This window comes from Pieris napi, chromosome 7, assembly GCF_905475465.1.
Source record: "Pieris napi chromosome 7, ilPieNapi1.2, whole genome shotgun sequence".
Classification (NCBI taxonomy): domain Eukaryota; kingdom Metazoa; phylum Arthropoda; class Insecta; order Lepidoptera; family Pieridae; genus Pieris; species Pieris napi.
In genome coordinates this window covers 8,661,048-8,680,388 of record NC_062240.1, presented here as the reverse complement: position 1 = coordinate 8,680,388, position 19,341 = coordinate 8,661,048, and the positions used below count along the sequence as shown (strand labels likewise).

Here is a 19,341-nt window from a genome sequence, read left to right as displayed (position 1 = left end):
CGTCGATATTTGTTAATATTCTAGCTAAAATTTGTTAGTGAGTCATTTATGGCAAATGTGCTAAAATATATTCCATATATATTTTATTGATGTCACACCCGCCTAAGCATTTTCTTTGTTAAATGTTTATTGAAATGTTAATGTATTTCATAGATTTAGGATACTTTCAAATATGTTATTAGTGTGTGAAATTTGTATGCAACTCTCACTTAAAATCAGGATGAAAAGTAGTGTGTATTCTTTTAGATCTTACTAATTTGTAGTTTTATGCTTAATTTAGATTAGGTTTTAGGACCATTTAAATGATAAACTACCAAAAACTACCCACAAAATAAGAATAATCTTTATTTATTTTCCCACAAACACTTCATACATAGAACACAAAATAAAGCAACAGTTATTTATTATTATAAATATTTTTTTTTTTTTTTTTTTTTTGTGGGACTGATGCCTGTTAAAGGTAAGAGTACACAGGTACAGGTACAGGTATGTGTTACAGGTCATCAGGCCGCAACTACTTCGGATCGCCAGAAGGTTAAGACCTTGACCTAAGACCTAACGTAGTGTAAATTTATGCTTGATAAACATTATCATACTTTTATTATACATGCATAAGAGGTTGCAAAATTAACAAAATAATTATACCTAAGGAAACCACATGGGTTATGTGTATAACATGTGTGTGAGTGTGTGTATGTGTGCGTGTGTAAAATACTAAAATAATCTTTTCTTATCATAAAAGCCATTTGAAACTATATTTGTTTCATAAATAATTATATAAATTGTATTATATTTTAATTAACGGAACTTTTTCTTAGAAATAGGTCAAAGGTTCAAGATCTTGCTATAACCATATAGAGAATTCTCAAATATACCCCGAAATGCACTAAAATTGTTGGTACACTAATCCATCGTATATGTCACGTGGAGCCTATTCAAACGCCAATCCATTGATTTCGTTAATATAAGCATTGGTAATGATTTCGAGTGACTTAATTTGCTTTATCTTTTATTCAAACTCAGATTTATGGGCACAGTAGAATGACACACTTATACGTGAAGTATTTACACTGAGGCCTACATACCATATTAGGAACATTACTACGATTTTTTTATATTGTCAGTAGGAAGTCAAATTTCATTGGAATCAGTCGTTTATGACTTATGTAGCCAGAATTGTGATAAAAATTGTTTTAAGTATGATATCAAAAATAGGTTTTTCTGTAATATAGAATATTTAGCTTTTTCTGCACTATCGTTGTAATTTCGCAAAATATGAATTGTACGTTATGACACGCTGTAGCTATGTGGGAAATGTAATAGCACCGTTGCGATGTACTATAAGGCGATTCTTCTCCGAGGTGTTCGAACCCCAACGTACTAGCACAATCCTCGTACCCTCGCTTTACTGCTTACAGAAAGCGATATGAGTGGCGGAGAGTTTATTACCAGTTCTTGATTTGAGAACTGGCAGTAAATGTAAAATTAGAAGCATTTAATAAGTATTTTTATTTGACGTTCATAAGTGTACATTGTGTTACCTATATGAATAAATGATTTTGATTTGTATCAAAACTAGCTAGCCATTCACCAACCCGCACTTGGGTCACGAATGACGGACTATAGACACACAGAAGGCTAATCACGCATTTGCCACACAGATATGAAAGTCGCGCCATTGGTATAGCATACAAAATTTAGTTCATAAATCTATTTTTTGATGTGACTAAGTCTCTGAATTTACCTGAAGATTTTGGCATATATAAGCGGATTCCACTGATGGTATACGTAAACAGTGTGGATTAAATCATTTGGGCCTTGGGCCCGCATCGGAATCGTAACTCAGCCGCTTCTTGACTTTTACTGTTGTAGTAAACGAGGTTTAAACTAGATGTTTATATTAATGAAATTCTTGATTGAAATCTCTTTTCTGTATACTTCATGAGCCAATGTAGGCGTTTTCAGAATACTTTTACGACTTTGTGGAGGTAAACAACAATTTTAGTGTTTTTAAATGTATTTAAAATTCTCGGATTTATTTGGGGGAATGGAGCAGACACAGTTCTGCATCTGTTATGTTATTGTGGGTATTAAACGTTAAAGTATAGCTGTTTTTTTTATCTTCGAGTCGCTCTGTGTCTACTAATCCGAAATACTTATTGTTACCTCGTAATTGATGTGTGGTTGGAATGGGCTATCCATCATATGAGTTATTAAAGTGGTACCAAAATACGTAGAATAGAATTTCTACCAAAAATTGATGATAATAATTAAAAATTGATAAATAAAACTAAAATAAATGTTAAAAGTTTTGTCTCTGTGACAGTGTACCAGACAAATCAGACTTTTCCGCGTTGCTTATGCCGATAAAGCCACATTAAAAGTTGAGGATAGGTTTCCCGAAAAACTTTTTTGGATTGAAAACCAATAAACACAGAACTCGGTACAAACATATTTTTTAGCAAGTTATTGCTTGAAATAAAATATCGGAGAAGGCTTACTTTTAAAACATATTCCATAGACTCAAGAAATAGTTTCAATTTCCAATTGATTAAAAATGCCGTCCGCCCGCGCAAATCCAATTTATCAAGCTTTCTTACGTTAGCACACTTATTAACAATTAGTGTACATGAAAGCACAACATAAAACACAGTTCTTTGTTTTAATTTACATTTATTAACAATTGATTTGTCGATAAGAACGATGTCTTTTAATTTTTTTATGCACAATACTCGAATTAGGAATTATAGAAGAAAACGCTTTAATGATTATAATTAATATAATTACAAAGGAATTAATTTAAAAATGTTGTGAGGTACACTTTAAAAATCACAATCTCTCTATTTCTTCTTCTTTAACTATAATTGGTGGTTTCTATGCTTACATAGCTCTATACTGGTGGAGCATTTATGTATTTAATTTCAAAAGATTTTCCAAAGCACATTACAGTAAAAGACTCCATCTAGGAACACAAAAATGACGCAAACAGCATCATATTATCATCAGATGAGCCCGTTTGCCCCCGTTCTATAAAAATACTTAATAACTATTACTGAAAGAGTTCTTACAAACTAGATATATGTGACAAGAATTTTAAACATCAAACTTTCGCAAAAATTGTGTAAAAATAATTAATTTATTTGCAAGAATTTGGTACAAAAATATTATTGTGGTACAATCAAAATTTCGTATATTGTGCCACACATGGGGCGTGAAAATTTGTTTTACATAATTAAAAGGTACAATTTAACATACAAGTTACATATAACATTAGTTACATTATATCATCATAGTCAATTGTTATATTATTCTATCACTACATCATACACATTATTAAGATATATGTCAAATTAATATTAATTATATGTTTCTAGTATTCATTAATAGAATAATATGTTTTTTCCCAAAAGTTGATTTTTAAAAACTATAGTAGAAGATCTTTATATGTTTTTGAATGTTTGTATGTTACATATTTTAATTAAATACATAAACTAAAATCGATATTTAAACCAAACATCACATCACTACTTATTAAACGAATGTAAAACAATCGATCAAGAGCGGGTTCCCGGTAATTCTTTAGACGTGTCTAAATTTATTCGAACTAGCTTCGCACTCTGCTTCACTGACAATGAACTCCTATCGAGTAAACAATTGATCGTTCAACACAACCTGGCAGTCGTCTCTCACCGATCGCCGTGGCGGATCGTAAATCGATATTTACCGGTTAGAGAACATCACTAGTTGTAGTAAAAGTCGACTTTTACGACTGTCTGTAATTAGGTACGTATTTGAAATTGATCACTGAAATTTGTTGGGTCATGCTTTATATTCGATAGCACTTCAAATTATGGTTTAAATGTATTTACGAAAAACAATTAAAAATATAGAAAACTGTAATTCCAAATTTAGAATGTTTTATTTAAAACCTTCTTAGTTATACAATAGGGATTCAGGAACGAGACTTAAGCGGGCCATAGACGGACCGCATGTTGCAGTCAAGACCGACTGCAATATGCGGTCGCCGCACGGCGATCTACAGTTTCCATACTAAATTCATATTCGCAATACACGGACCGCTCGAGCAGTTCCTGAGCAAACCGCATATTGCAGTCGGTCTTGACTGCATCATGCGGTCCGTCTATGGCCCGCTTTAGCGCGAACTATGACTCCGTATGTCTTGTATTACAAGACGCACGAAGTATAACGTGGGCGTAGTAGGTACTTAGTCTATGCTAAGTGATGGAAATCGGCGACTTCGGCGAAATTTGCGATTCTGGCGCCACCAATCGGATACTCATGTAATAAAAAATGCAGATAATTATGAATAATGTAACGTTACAACAAATAAAACTAAAATACTGTACTAAATAAATTAAGTCTTATGTTTAAAATAATAATTTCACACTTTTTAATTGTTAAAAAAAGCTATTAACTAATTAAACTTCAAATTATTTTCTCCTAAACTCTCAAATTTATAGATTTTGCTAATTCAGGCAATATTTATATCTTTTTGCAATACTTCATAACATTAAAACTGGCATCACAGATTTAAAAAAGTATGAATTCATACCAAAAATAATAGACGACTTAGCGTAGTTTGACAAGAACATTGTTTCTGAAAGCAATGCAATTTTCGGCCTGAATTAGACCGTTTTACCGCGTCTGAATAGCCTATATATTGTTTCGAAAAGCATAGAGCAGAAAAGGAAAAGGAATAATTGTGTTATCGATACTGTAATAACTTTATCAAATACATAGTTGCAATACGCATTTTAGGTACATTTTAATATGTAAATACTGTGTTATTTAGACGATAAAAGTCTAATAATATTGTACTGGAAAATATTTGGTTCCGATAGTTCTAAATCGCCTGCAACTCATCGGCCGGAGACGACGTGATATAAACAAACTAAAATAAACTTCATTCACAACGATACCTAAGTGATTGAGTAACAAACACTGATGATAGCACCTGCGTGCGAAATCTTGCCGTTCCTATATTAAACGTATTACGGGACGTTATTAGGAATTTAGACTATTTAGTTTAGTTTAGGATGTCTTTTGGTTACTAATAGTGCTTAAAGGCATGAAACCAAGTTGCGTCTTTATCATTAGTAGGTACCTAACCAGATAACTACTAGTGAAGGGTTGTATCAGTGTTGATATTCTCTCTCTTCTCTGGCTCGGCAGCTCACGTCTGAGCGTTGTGGTCAGTAACGAAGCATCTATTCACCGGTTTCTGTCCAGTACCTCTCTTATGACACTACAGTTTTGAGGACGACGAGTCTTTCACTTGATCGGTCCATCTCGTTGGTGAACGGCCACGTGATCTTTGCCTTCTGTGTTATCAATCACGATAAGTTTCTCCAAGTTCCTCATCGCCTCTGCGCATTGTATGACAGGCGAGTCCGCATGCGGAGTTGGGTCAGGATAGATGTATTGGTGCAATTAGGAATATATTTAAAACTAGCGACCCGCCCCGGTTTCGCACGGGTGCAATGCTGATACTAAATACACTACAGAAAAACTGTGCGGCCGGCCGGTACCGCCGCAAACGCTACGTCTCGCAATTTTTAAATCTGTAATATCTTCGAAAATATTCACTTAAATCATACGGTGTAAAGGGCCATATAGATCTATATTAAATGAACAATGTATTCAAGGTATTTAATTGGTTAAGGATTAATGCAGTATTGGTTAAAATCGCTTCGAAAATTAGCCATTATTTGTCGTAAGAAGTAAATGACAAAAAAAAGTTATTGTGGGTTATCCATAAGAGATAGACATATACCATCACGGACTTTTCTGTAGACCTTTTCAATGTGTACAATACTTAGTACATTATTTTGATAAAACTTGTAGGGTTCAGTCTGCGTTTGCAATGTAAGCGGAAAAAATGTAATTATTTACGACATCACATTAGAAACCTCAAAAATAACAGTACTTCTCCACTATTTAATGGATGTTATTATACATATAAACCTTCCTCTTGAATCACTCTATCTATTAAAAAAACGCATCAAAATCCGTTGTGTTGTTTCAAAGATTTAAGCATACAAAGGGAAATAGGGACAGAGAAAGCGACTTTGTTTTATACTATGTAGTGATAACTAATTTAAATTTAGATAAATCATAAAGTTTTGTTATCTTTTAATCGGTACTAGTGTATTAGATATAATATCATTAGAATCAGACATATGATATTGTATTTGATTTCCTAATACCTAAATATACTAAGTTTTCATATTTAAATAAAATTCTTTAAATTTATTGTAATTATTTAGGATATTTCTAATCAGTTCGTTATATATAATTAAAACAAAATAAATTAATAAATTGACTATTATTCTACTTTTATAATTGTATTATTAGAAGTGATCTAAACAAGAAATACATCTCCTCAGGGCGTCTGGCAGCGCAGTGATCCTGGACCCTCGCATGGTCTGCAAGAAGAACCGACGTACTAGAGGCCGGTTAGCGCAGATCTGTCGCAACGAGACTGGTCTACTTAAGGAGATCACCCGTGGTGTGTCCCTTGGGGCCAGCGAGTGCGCGCACCAGTTCAGGAATCGAAGGTGGAATTGTACGACCCAAAGGCGCAGCATGAGGAAAATATTGATGAGAGGTAACCAGGAACTAAAATGTATATTTGCCTTTAGTCGAAAATGCTTTTCATAGGAATCGAACCACAGTATAGAATGAAAGAGATTTATAGTTCGGCGGTGGCGCGAACTTACTGCCTCACTGGCTTTGTGGGTTTGATTCCCGTCGGAAAAATCTTTCAGTAAAAGTAGGTACACATTATTGATTTATTCCGATGTTTACCTTCAAGAGAAAGTGTGTGTAATAGAAATATTTTAAGATTAAACCCACTATCTCTGGGTTGAGAGCTTACGCCAACGCTGCTGAACTCTTCTAAGCCTTTTATTAGTATCCTGCTTAGCATTCATTGTAAATTTAATGAATTCACGGTCTAATGACTAATAATAGAACCACTATAACGTCAATAAATTTCAACTAGAAAATTGTTAACTAACTCCACAATTAAGCGAGAACATTAGCAGAAAATCGATTTTGGCATTCATCACTAAAAATCGATAAATTATGCGAACGGGCGCATAAAATCAACTCTTTAGGACTAATCGAATTAGAGATAGTTATTCGTTTTAACACAATTCGCATTCCTTTGTCCGTGTTAATAAAATTGGCAGGTAGCGATGCTTGGGCAAATTTAACAATATCTTAAATGGTGATGAACTCATCGGGACGATAAATCTATTGGGTTTTTTTTATCGTATTTCAATAAATGTTATTGATAAGATGGTATTCCGATATAACAAATTATACACTTTATTCCTTCTAATTAGATTCTAGATATGAATCACTATTTTAATGATATAATCCTTTTAAATGTTGATTTTTTTTCTCGTTTATATTTATTTTCGATGTTATGAATTTCGTTTATATTTTTATCTTGTGATCGTTAGAATTTTACGCATAGGTAAATAAAGGACACATATTTTAATTCCTAAGCTTAACGCTATAAAACAGAGTTCTGTTAATAAATATTTTTTAAATATTAGGATTGAGTGCTTTCTTGATTCATTAGTGCAAATTAAGTGGTATTTGTCAAAACGTGCACGAATATATGCAACTGTATAAATTATTATTTTTTAACCTTTTTCGATATAATCCAAATATATTGTGCGACGCATCGTTCGAAATGTCATCACGTTTTGCTATCAAACATTTGCTAATGTAAAATACATTAATTAAATGTTTTATTGTTCGAAACGATAGCTTAATCCTTTTTTGTTCATCCTTTTTGGACATTTAGGCAAAACAAGAATTTGGTTACTGTTCTGTTTTTTAATTCTTTTTAGCAATTATAAAATGATTGATATTGTGTATTAAGAGACTATTATTTTAAATTGATTTCATAATTTAAATATAAATGATTATCCGTACCAGTTTACAATGGGACTAATTACAGACGCTTAGTGGTTGGCTCTAAGGTCCTGATTTCGGTTGGAAAATATATATTTAACTTTAGTTTTATATTTTCTTTTTCTCAAACCAGGATTTGTTATACCTATAATTATGGAAAGATCTATAATATATAATATCCCCAAAAAATCAGTAATACACATTTGTTTTTTAGTAATTTGCTTGTAGACAGTGAAGGGGGGTCAACAAATTAGGTTAAAAGCCTATAAATTGATGCGAGGAGCTCTGGGTGGCTGCAGGATACTGAGTTGAATTAGTCCCGGTTTTTTATCACACGCTGACATGAAACCTGGTACAGGGTGTTCTTGATTCGAGAAATATTACTTTTATGATTTCGTTTTCTTCCACCGGGCAATGCCAATTTTTTAATTGTTTTGATTGATATTTTTATGACCTCTAAATGTGTGTCATGTTTGCCTTAAGTGCTTGTCACATTAAAAATTGTATTTTGTGTTTGTTTTTACCAATGTATCAGTGTGCCGAGGTAAGCTTTATCAATAAAAAAAAAACTTTATCCTATTTATCGAGAGGAAATATTATGTTCACATCATCATGGGATGCGACTGCCTTGAGGTGGAAGTTTATATAGAAGTTTCTATGTGTGCAATACAACTGAAGACGCAAGACGCAAATGTCGACGGCGTGTGACAGAGAACTAGCATTTTCTGTTATATCCTATATTGTTGTCTCTCTTTAATCGGCAGCTCATCTGAGCGTCTCTCTTATGACAGTGTACAGTTTTGAGGACGATGCGTCTGTCACTGGTTGGTGAACGACCACGTGATTTTTTTGCCTTCTGTGTTACCAACCACCATCAGTTTTTCGTTCTCATCGCCTCTGCGCACATATAGTTGTACTAGTAGTCAAATAAAACATCCTATATAGGCGACGAGTCGTTAATTGGTTCCTTTCATTAGTAACTTGGTGCATTCCTCACTTTGTCCTTTTTTCTGTGTCAAAATGTTATCAATGAATAAGGATTTAATTTTTACTTAAATAAATTTATCTTTGTAGTCTTACTGTCGAGTGAGCACGAGGCGTATACTTAATTATAATATTTGATTTTAATACTCGATATAAAACACTTATCACCTCATTATCGCTTTGACTGAAATGTAGAATATGTAATGAGATATTTATAAATTACTAGCAGGCATACGTTGAACACGCGTCTGAAATAAAAATACATCCAATTATAAATATAAACCATGCTTTTGGAAAAACATAAAATCGGTCTGTTTAAGAGGAGTTTAAATAAAAAATAAAATAATTAATAAGTTTATATATCATACAATGTCTAAACACTTCCGTGGCCGTATAGAATGTTTGCGAAGTGTTGGATTTGTGAAATAATATTAGGAAGGCACAGGCTACTTAGAGGAAATGACGGCACCAATGGGTACTGGAATGTTTTAAGAATTTGGATGATATAGTTATATTACAGAATTATAGGCCAAATTTTTATCCAAATTAAACTTTTATACAATTAAAATGTGTTTTCTATACTATTATAAGAAAACCTTTCGCTATAATCTTCTCGAAGTTAAATTAATTAATTTTATATAATAATTCAAGGGATGTGTACTTTCTATGAATAAGACTGCATGATGTTATACTCAAATTAATTTGACATACATACAAATAGTATCGCAACACAACGAGGAAATGCTGCCAGCGATTAAGGTACACTGACTCAGGGACCAAACTTTTAAAATTTATTTTAATTTTCTTTTTTTAATTTTAAATTATTTTTATTATAACTACTATATAGGTTAAAAAAATTGTAAATACTGTATATTGGATTGTTATGTTTATGTTTTCATATACATTAACTTAAACTATATATATGTAGTTAATTACGGTTATGCATCTAAAATTTAAATGGGCCAGCCTCAAAGTTCCTATCACATACTATAAACCTTTATTTTCTGATACTAATACCTTAAACTAATCAATGGTTCATGTGGTGACATCCGGGCAAGGCTACTAAAACCTTCACATTCACCGATAATCAAGTAGTAAATAAACACAAACCCACTGAGGTTACTAGTTTGTCAAGAATCCGAGATCGTAAAAAAAAAACAAAGCGAGTACACAAAATCCCGTGGTACACGCCAGGACTAAATCAAATCGTAAATAGCCGCCTTATCTTCCTAGACGCTGCGACCAATTTCCACTTATACAAAACAGTCTAATTAAGCAATAAACAAACCCACAAACACGGACTCCCAAAATATTAGGATCACGTACTAATCTCGGCGGACCATTAAGTGTCGACAGGTCGAAAGTACCACGGGATCACATAAAGATACCAGCCGATAACCCTACTACTGGTACCGGACCTCACACGTACCCACCTCGGGCCATAAATACCCAGGAATGGCTTCATATCGACAAAAAACTCGGCGATAAATTTGGCGCCCCAAACACGTAAATGTTCTTAATTATAGTGTAATATCCGGAGTTTTTCTTATATCTAATCTGTTCACTCATATGGTTGCTCCCATGCAGCCTCTTGTGGATAATGCTCTTAATTTTATATTGATTACTAATTCGACTTTCGATTCGATGGTTCGATATGTTTTTGAATGTTAATTATAACCGAATGGGTGGAATGCAACTTGATACTTCGTTTTATTAAGACCTAACGAATATGGAAATTAATAAAACGTTCAACTTATCGAACGTTTTATGAGTGTGATGTAATAATACGAAAGCAATATTACAACTGTAATGACTGTATGCCCTTATATTTCTTATGAAATTTTTGAACAAAAAGCAACTTATTTTCTCGACTTCTAATTTAGCAAAATCGTGGTTTTAATTTCTTGAAAATCTGTTATGCTAATAGAGAAACAAAGTTTATCAATAACTCATAGAATATTTCATAACAAAAACTAATTTGTATGGCCCTCGCGATCATAATAGTGTTGAAGTTTATGTGTCTTTAAAACACGCTTATTACTTTAAGAGCTATAACATTAATTATACGTATTAAATAAGACGTGTAGCTGCATATCCATAATCATAATTTAATGTCTCCTAACGCAACGCGCCTGTCCTTTACCTTAACTAGGAAAGGGAAGACAACTGGACAAACCACTCTAAGCGAAGACGGCCTCGCGTCGTCTCTAGATGCATTGAGAACTAATTATTCCTATTAAACGGGCACAATTCATTCAAATTAGCCATCGGACGTCCCTTGAATAAATTCGCGTTTTTGTGCGGCTGAATGACGGTGCCCCTTCCGGTGGGTGGTTGCTGTCACAACACGCAATGCGCGTCGCAGACGCACGGCACCGCATAATGAGACGTTTACTCGCATTAGCTAAAGAAATTGACAAGTGAACAATAGCGGGCCGAGAGGAAAAAGGAACGCGAAAACTGCAGAAAGAGCCGGACAGTGTTGTATCGTATTACTCGACGTAAAATATCTGGGGGAAAGGAATGAGAAACGATCGTTCAATTTAAATACAGGTAGACGCGACGGGAGCGTTCGCGTGCGTTCGGTAGCGTGAGAATTCGCTTTATTCGGCGACAGCGGGCCCGTTGCAGTGCCTGTATAGGACGTCGATAAATCAGGTGCACTCAACGCTCGTATATCGGGCAGAAGAGGCCACAATGGCTCCGCGCTGACAAGCTGACACTGACGCAATTGCCTGGAGTCCCCCATCTACCATGTCACACGACAGTCGAAACGCTCACCCCCCGCTCACCCCAGACCTGTATTTATTGCGCTAAATATTTGAATTAATCAGATGAGATAAAATGCTCGTGTTCGTTCAAACATTCCGATGCGGTCGCTGTGACAACTCGATGTATTGTCCTGGTATTAAACTGATCCTCTTTGAAGAAGTCATCTGTTCTCTTTTTATAGAGCTACGCTTGGATAATTTAAGTCGTTATATTTGACGATTTATGTGGCATAAATAAGCTTAAGCGTGTGTCATAAAAATGTAATCTTAATTCAATTTTTAGGGTTGAAAATAAACGAAGTATTGTTTCCTCAGAAGCAATTTAGAGTAGGTATATAAAAACGCTTGTTGAGTTAAGCTTTTAGCTCGATATATCGTTAACCTAGTTTTATACGAAAAGAAACCATCGTTTTGAGGACTTTATATGGGTACACAGAGTACCTTCCTACTGTCAAAATTACGTTTCCCTATTTTTTAACTTAAAATCATAAACGTAGTATTGTCTTTTATTAACATAACTTTTACACATTTAAAGAAAACACTTTTTTATCGGATTGAAGCTATGTATTATTATAAACTTGTAATTATTTTACATACTTTTAAATAAGAAACATCGGGAAAAATTTAAAATTATGTAAAATAATTACAAGTTTATAATGATACATAGCTTCAATCCGTTTGTAAAGTGTTTTCTTTAAATCATATACGTAACAATATTATAGGTACTTTTTTTATAAAGATGTAAGTTATGTATTATGTTTGACCTATTTTATAACTCACATAGCTAATCTAGGCTTACATTCTGAACTATAATTTATCACTTAGGTGGTAAAAACGAACGAACGAACGTTTTATGAAGGCACCACGCTACAATCGCGTAGGTAGTCCAGCATACATCTTTATGACAGCGGTTTTGCCCGACACCCGATACCCTGCATCTTGGCAGGTCTAGGAAACAGCAAGTCCCATGTTTTACTCTACATAACATATGAACTTGTTATTACGTGCAGGAATTTCCGTATAAGCAAGAATAAAAATACCTTTTATATTCGTACTATATAAAAATGATTACTCTAGAATGCTTACGATTCGATACCCGTGCATAAACGAAATCTTTGATGAAACAATTCACAGAGAAAAAAAAATCAATAGTACTACAACCTTTTTAGGTCTGGGCCTCAGATTTCTGTATTCATGAACATTTGTTAATCTAATAGGCAAGTAGGTGATCAGCCTTCTGTGCCTGACACACGCCGTCGACTTTTTGGGTTCTCACGATGTTTTCCTCCACCGTTCGAGCGAATGTTAAATGCGCACATAGAAAGAAAATCCATTGGTGCACAGCCAGGAATCGAACCTACGACCTCAGGGACGAGAGTCGCACGCTGAAGTCACTAGGCCAACACTGCTCATCAAAATAAATCACATGGAACCTAGAATATAATGGCAACTTCCTTAAAAGTTTATAATTGCCTGGAATGCAATAGAGATACTTTATCTCAGGGAATTACAATAAATAAATACAAGAGTTAACAGCAAAGGCCAGACAAGTGTCGCTTGATGTTATATCAAATCTGAGATTCCTGGAGGGGGTGTGAACGCTCAATTTAAAGTCGCCACAGACGAGTGATCGTTATCAAAAGCGGGTTTCAGTTATCACTATCTAGCAGGAAACGTTTGGTACAAGGATTAAGAACAAAGCGAGAAAGCCAGAATAGTGGTTCAAATAGTTTCATACTACTTTTGCGATATAGTCTGCTTTGTAACTCATGCAATGTAGTTTCTAAGGTTTTAATGCTTGTGGATATTGTGAAAGCATGTTAGTGTTTCACGAGTATAGACATTTTAAGGACATCGGACATAGATGATTCTAAAATAGATTTCTTAGCGTCATTGAAACCAAGTAATTGGTGTATATTGAATTTATTTTCAAGTCATTTGCCATTTAAAAGTAGTTCAATATCTTTTTTGATGCATTCATATACAAGCACACAAATTTATCAATATATTTGTCCAAATTAAGAGCCAAGTATTTATGACTATTTACATTTTGATTACGAATTATTTTAAAGTGTTGTCACTTACATAGAAAAAATAACTATCGGGTTAGCAGTTAAAACAAAAAAAACTTTGTTTTTCGCTGTTTACATTTTAATTACAAATTATTTTAAAGTGTTGTAAACACTTCACTTACATAGAAAAATCAATTATCGGATTAGCAGTTAAAACGTTATGAAAATCGCCAACTACCATACTTTAGAGCGCACTCTTAAACGAAATTAAAATTGCAAAATCCAAGCAATTTCACTTATGGCCTGCAAGATCATCTTGGCCGCTCCGAGTCTTATCTACTCAATTTGACGTACACTGAGGTATTCGCACTCCGCTTATATCAATATAATTTATGTCGCTATTGGAATTGATTAATGTTGTAATTGGCCCTTTTAAAATACGATCATTAAAGACCTGAAAGTTGTAACGAGTTATTAAGTGTAATTATATGTGATTCATACCGGTGGATGTGTCGGCGGCCACAAAGTTGCCCTCACCGTCAATTGGCGGACAAATCAAATTTTATCTGAGAGGAAACTGGTGCGGGACCTAAATCTTTGTTTTTGTCACTTGAATTGTGGGATCGTTAATGTTAATTAGCCACTAATTATTATCGCTTTGTTGCATGCAATCGACAAATTTGTTGGTATTCGGCAGCAAACAAGTTGAGTTTTGATTGAATAAATTCTAAATGGGTTGCATTGATAAGCTTATATATGTTAACGTAAAATTGTAAACACCGTTAGATTGTAATCTATCTCGCGAGATTATAAACTGTCGAAAGATTGTGAACCTCAGCGTACTGCTTACAATTTAACGTATTATTATTCGGTAGATTGTACTACACTAACTTAGTTATCATTCAAACTTCTTTGGTCAATTACAGATTAATTTTACTTCCCAACAATTTCATATAACTACCGAATAATAATACCTTAAATTGTAAGCAGTTCGTTGAGGTTCACAATCTTTCGACAGTTTACAATCCCGCGAGATATATTACAATCTAACGGTGTTTACAATTTTACGGTGACATATACACAAAGATACCTAAAGGTTTCATGCATTACTTTATATGTACATGTTTTAAGTGATGGATTTATAATCACGCTCTTGTGTGATCAATGTGGCTAGAATATTATAAACATCAATTCCTTAAAGTATTATGAATAAGGTTTGCAAACAGTTATAACAACCCTACGTGTATCAACAGAATATATGAATATTATAAAAATACTTGACAGAATCCCAGTACTTCATAAAGAGTTATAGGAAGTTTCCTAACCTGTGGCTTACAAAGTTTGTTAATCAATCTGAACAGTCTCAATATAGAAATGGATACAGTAACAGAAAAGAAACAAAACACATTTACCACATTTTAATTGACCATTTCAATAATTACAAAACATTACTCTTCATCGTCGTCTTTGTAGTATTTCAGAGATTTGGCTGATGCTGAATCTTCAAAGACAGACATATAAACAACAATCCCAAAGGTGAAATAGTGAAACAGCATCAACGGATCCATGTTCTTTTTACATATTTCAAGGACCCGGAATATTTTAATATCTGATAACGTTTATTTACAATTACATCCAGTAATTTTAGTATACAAATGACAGAAGACTTAATGTCGATTTTATCGATTTTACGAACACCAAAGAGGTTTTATGTTGTATATGTTGTTGAGGAAGGTCGAACCCTATACTACGTGTATCAATGGATTTCTCGTTCTACGTGTGCAATTAACGATCAACCCAATAAGGAAAACGATGTTTTCCGAGTGAACTGGCATATATCATACCAAAACTTTATATTCTAGGCAGGTTGAAATAAAAGACTGGACTAATAGTTTAAAAATGGGGTCTATGACCTATTAAGGATTTTAGTGGTGTAATGGTTGCAGCTCCTTACAAACATTTTGTAAAACAAAAAACTTGGCGATTAAAAAGAGTGGCGGAAAGTTTATTACCAGTTCTTCTCGTCCGTTCTATGCCCTTGATTTGAGAACTGACAGTAAATGTTAAATTAGAAGCATTTAATGTGTTTTTCTTTATTGACTTCTTTTTGACGTTCATACATGTACATTGTGTTACCTAAATGAATAAATGAATTTTAATTTGAGTGCTACTGAGGATGGTTAATATACTATTTTAACCTGGCAGTAATAATTTAAATTTGTAAAAATAATAAAACGAATGTCAAGTAATAATAAATCAAAATCAACAGATCAAAACATCATTTCTTTTTTATATAAATGTGTTGTAGTAGACTTTACTACTAAATAAAAGAGGGTTTGAATTAAGATGAAAGCCAAAATTTAAAATCCAGCCTTTGTATCGGCAATGTCTGGAATCCTGTTCTCGCCCTAAACAGTACAGATGTTTATTGATTAAATTAAAGTATAATTTTACAATATCTACAAAAACTTTGTGGCGCACGTGCCTTGATTAACTGCATGTCACCGCTGGAAAGACTTGAAGTATTTTGACGCTACAAAAACGGCTGATATTATGGAAGCCGTGTACCAGCAAGTGTGAATCAATTCGAATTTCGAACCATCGATTATTGATCGATTTAAAGATTCGCTGAATAATTCAAGAAGACACGAATAGCGACATTCCGGACGCTCGTGTGCCAAACAAAAAGGTTTGTCGTACTCCCAAATATTATGGCTGGGCGTCGTGGGAGTGTCCCCCGTTGGAGTGCATACTTCGTGAGCGGAGACGCTAGAAAAACTGAACGTTTGGTGATGAGAATGTCATGTCCCTCGTTCCCAACGACATATTTGCGAGTCGAGGTCGAGTTTTGCGATAATTACAGCGCATAACGCGGACGGATCGCAGGGAATGCTTCGCTCAGAGCTCACCGCCGGAGATTTATAATGACGGCTGAGTGTTGTGGCCCTGCTGTTCTATTGACAACGAATCGCATTCGCCTGAAAACCTGATTACTAGACTGTTGCTTAAAGGTTTTTTAAAGAGCTAAGAAGCTTCTAAGATAAATATCATAGTGAAATCATATCCTTAATCGTTTAACTATTATGCGTTTATAGAATTTATTATTCCATTCAAATCTCTTTATGAATGATTGACGCAAGTATTTATTTTCATTATTTTTATAAACTAAATAAATATTTAATTTTAAATAAGAATATCACAAATAGGGACACATACTAGAAAAAAAAACAACATTTGCTACTAGAGGGCAGTGTCCCCAGAGTTGTGATGAATCATTGAAATTCTAATTAGTTACATGATTATTATAGCAAGGAAGATTTATCCATTCCAGTCCGTTTATCTACATGAAATAATCCATTGTTAATTGAAAATGCAGCTTTAGGCAAAATCTTTTCAATCTTATGAAATTCCCCAGCTGGAATCCGTTCTCAGTCGAGACCAGTTTTTCCGTCGCGTCTAGCAAGATATTCGGAAATTGACATTCCGTTCATAACACCTACGGCCGTATCCTTGGGGTTCAGCGAAAAATCAAAGATAAAAATACCATGAAATATCGCAACGTAAGCGGTGTAATTACAGGGAGAATTCTGCGTCAGATGGGTGTGCACTCTCGCTTTTTTGTCGCACGTCAATTATATAAATTGTTTGTGCAATAAATTTCTCTGTATCTGTGGACGGGTGGCAGCCGGGCGGAATGCACCCTGGTCCTTGAGGCCCAATTAGCATGGCATCGATAGGCGCGATGCCGTCAGCTTACCCCGTATCTAATCTGGATTTAATGAATCGATTGGAGACCTAGATACTTTTCGTAGTGAATCGAAGATTTTAATTTTTGAAATTATACTTCTTTTAGTGCGTTAGGGGAAAACGATGATAGTATTTTTTTCTGTTAAAAGTGTCGTTTTTCCTACAAACGTAGAATAAGGCGCAAATTAAAAAATTTATCTTGTTACGCCAAAGAAGTATAACTTCTAACGCGTGTACACAAGTAAACGATGCTTATATTTTTCTATCTATGTATATATATAAAAAAATTTGGTTTGTGTACACTCCGATAACTCAAATAGTTCTGCATCGATTTTTTTTTGTTTTTTATTTTCTCATAATTTTTTTCCACAAGTATTGCAAAATTAAAATGATATGAAATGTTTTCTTTGTTTTGTTTCTCATTTCTCAACCATTCAATCACAATGTGCCACAGCGAAGCGTGGCAGGGAACAGCTAGTAGTGCATATACGTATATTAAATCATTGCACAATTTTTACTTTTGATAATTTTTATACTAGTGAGTAATATTATTAAATCTGTTTTAACCATTTTTTTAAAACAAAAAAAGAACTTTAGAACAGGGAGCAAACGGGCAGGAGGCTCATCTTATGATAAATGCCCATGAACACTCAAGCTGCCATAAGGCTTGCAAGTGCGTTTCCGGCCTTTTAAGAAAGATCCTAAATACCTGACATAAATTACGTAATTTAAGTATTTTTGTGGAACCATGTTGCTGTACTTGAACGGAAAATAACTTAAAATGAATAATTGTTGTTATGTATTGTTCAAGCCTGTACAAGCTTATTATCGCAGCATAATCAACTTCTATTCTAAGCTCTGAAGCTTCACTTATAATATTAATACTTATATTCATACAGTTTTATGTTCACAAAACTCGAGGTAATGGACGACTATTCGTACTACTCTCGCTCGATACTTTTTTCCATTGATTTAAGTTTGTACTTTAATGACAACTACATATTCAGTACATTACAATTTACACATTATTCATGCAACTTGAATATTCATTCGAAGTCAGATGACCCGCCATTAATTGTTATGGCCACGTATACTGCTATTGAGAATTGCAAACAAGATTTTTAATGTTAGTCACAGTGATTATACAGTCGTGGATACGATTTTGGTTTTTATATTAGCTCTCTTAAATATTTAAAAGTTAATTTAGCATTTCTTTTAATGGACTTTTCTGTTAATTAACGTTTTGACGGACAACCGGTTAGTATTGGAGTATGAGAATAAAAGAGATATAAACTCGAATAAGGTTTGATAGATAAAATACAAATGCAATTAATATATTTTAATTAAGACCTCATTAGTTTAGTAGGATTTTGGAATGCAGATTATGAGGGCTTGTATTAAAATCCCGGTTGAGGCTGTAAATATAAAATGCCTAAACAATTATTGTCGATCAATTATTCAAATGATAGCCTAAAAGGTATTAGGAAGGTAGTATTGGAACATACCCGCACCCAGAATGTGACCCTGCGATACCCCAGTAGTGTTTTGCCGTATCCGGTAGTGATATGAGAGTTATTGAATGATCCTACTTACTCACTTGTCAAACTCACTTCATTTTAACTTCTGAGACTTTCATATTTGAACTGAAAGAAATCTTAAAATAAATTAAAGATGAAATAGTCGATTGCCTGCGGAACTAATGTACCGTGTAAATCTTACGATATTTATGGATCGAACTCTTTAATTCGTGAAGCCCATCTTTGTTTATGACAACGAGCGTGTGAATATTGATTTTTGGGTCAACAACTTCACGTTGTAATTTATTTTATGTTAACATTCAGTTGCCTCCATATCTAATTCACAAATGACGCTTATAT

General features: G+C 33.9%; 1 protein-coding gene across 1 annotated transcript in view; it reads left to right on the top strand.

Annotated features, from left to right (window-relative positions):
• Nucleotides 1–19,341, top strand: part of LOC125051244 (protein Wnt-6) — a 33,031-nt gene that overhangs the window by 10,870 nt on the left and 2,820 nt on the right. The window contains exon 2 of the mRNA XM_047651457.1: nucleotides 6,408–6,628. Within this exon, the coding sequence (XP_047507413.1) occupies nucleotides 6,408–6,628 (221 nt within the window). The remainder of the gene's footprint in view (nucleotides 1–6,407; nucleotides 6,629–19,341) is intronic.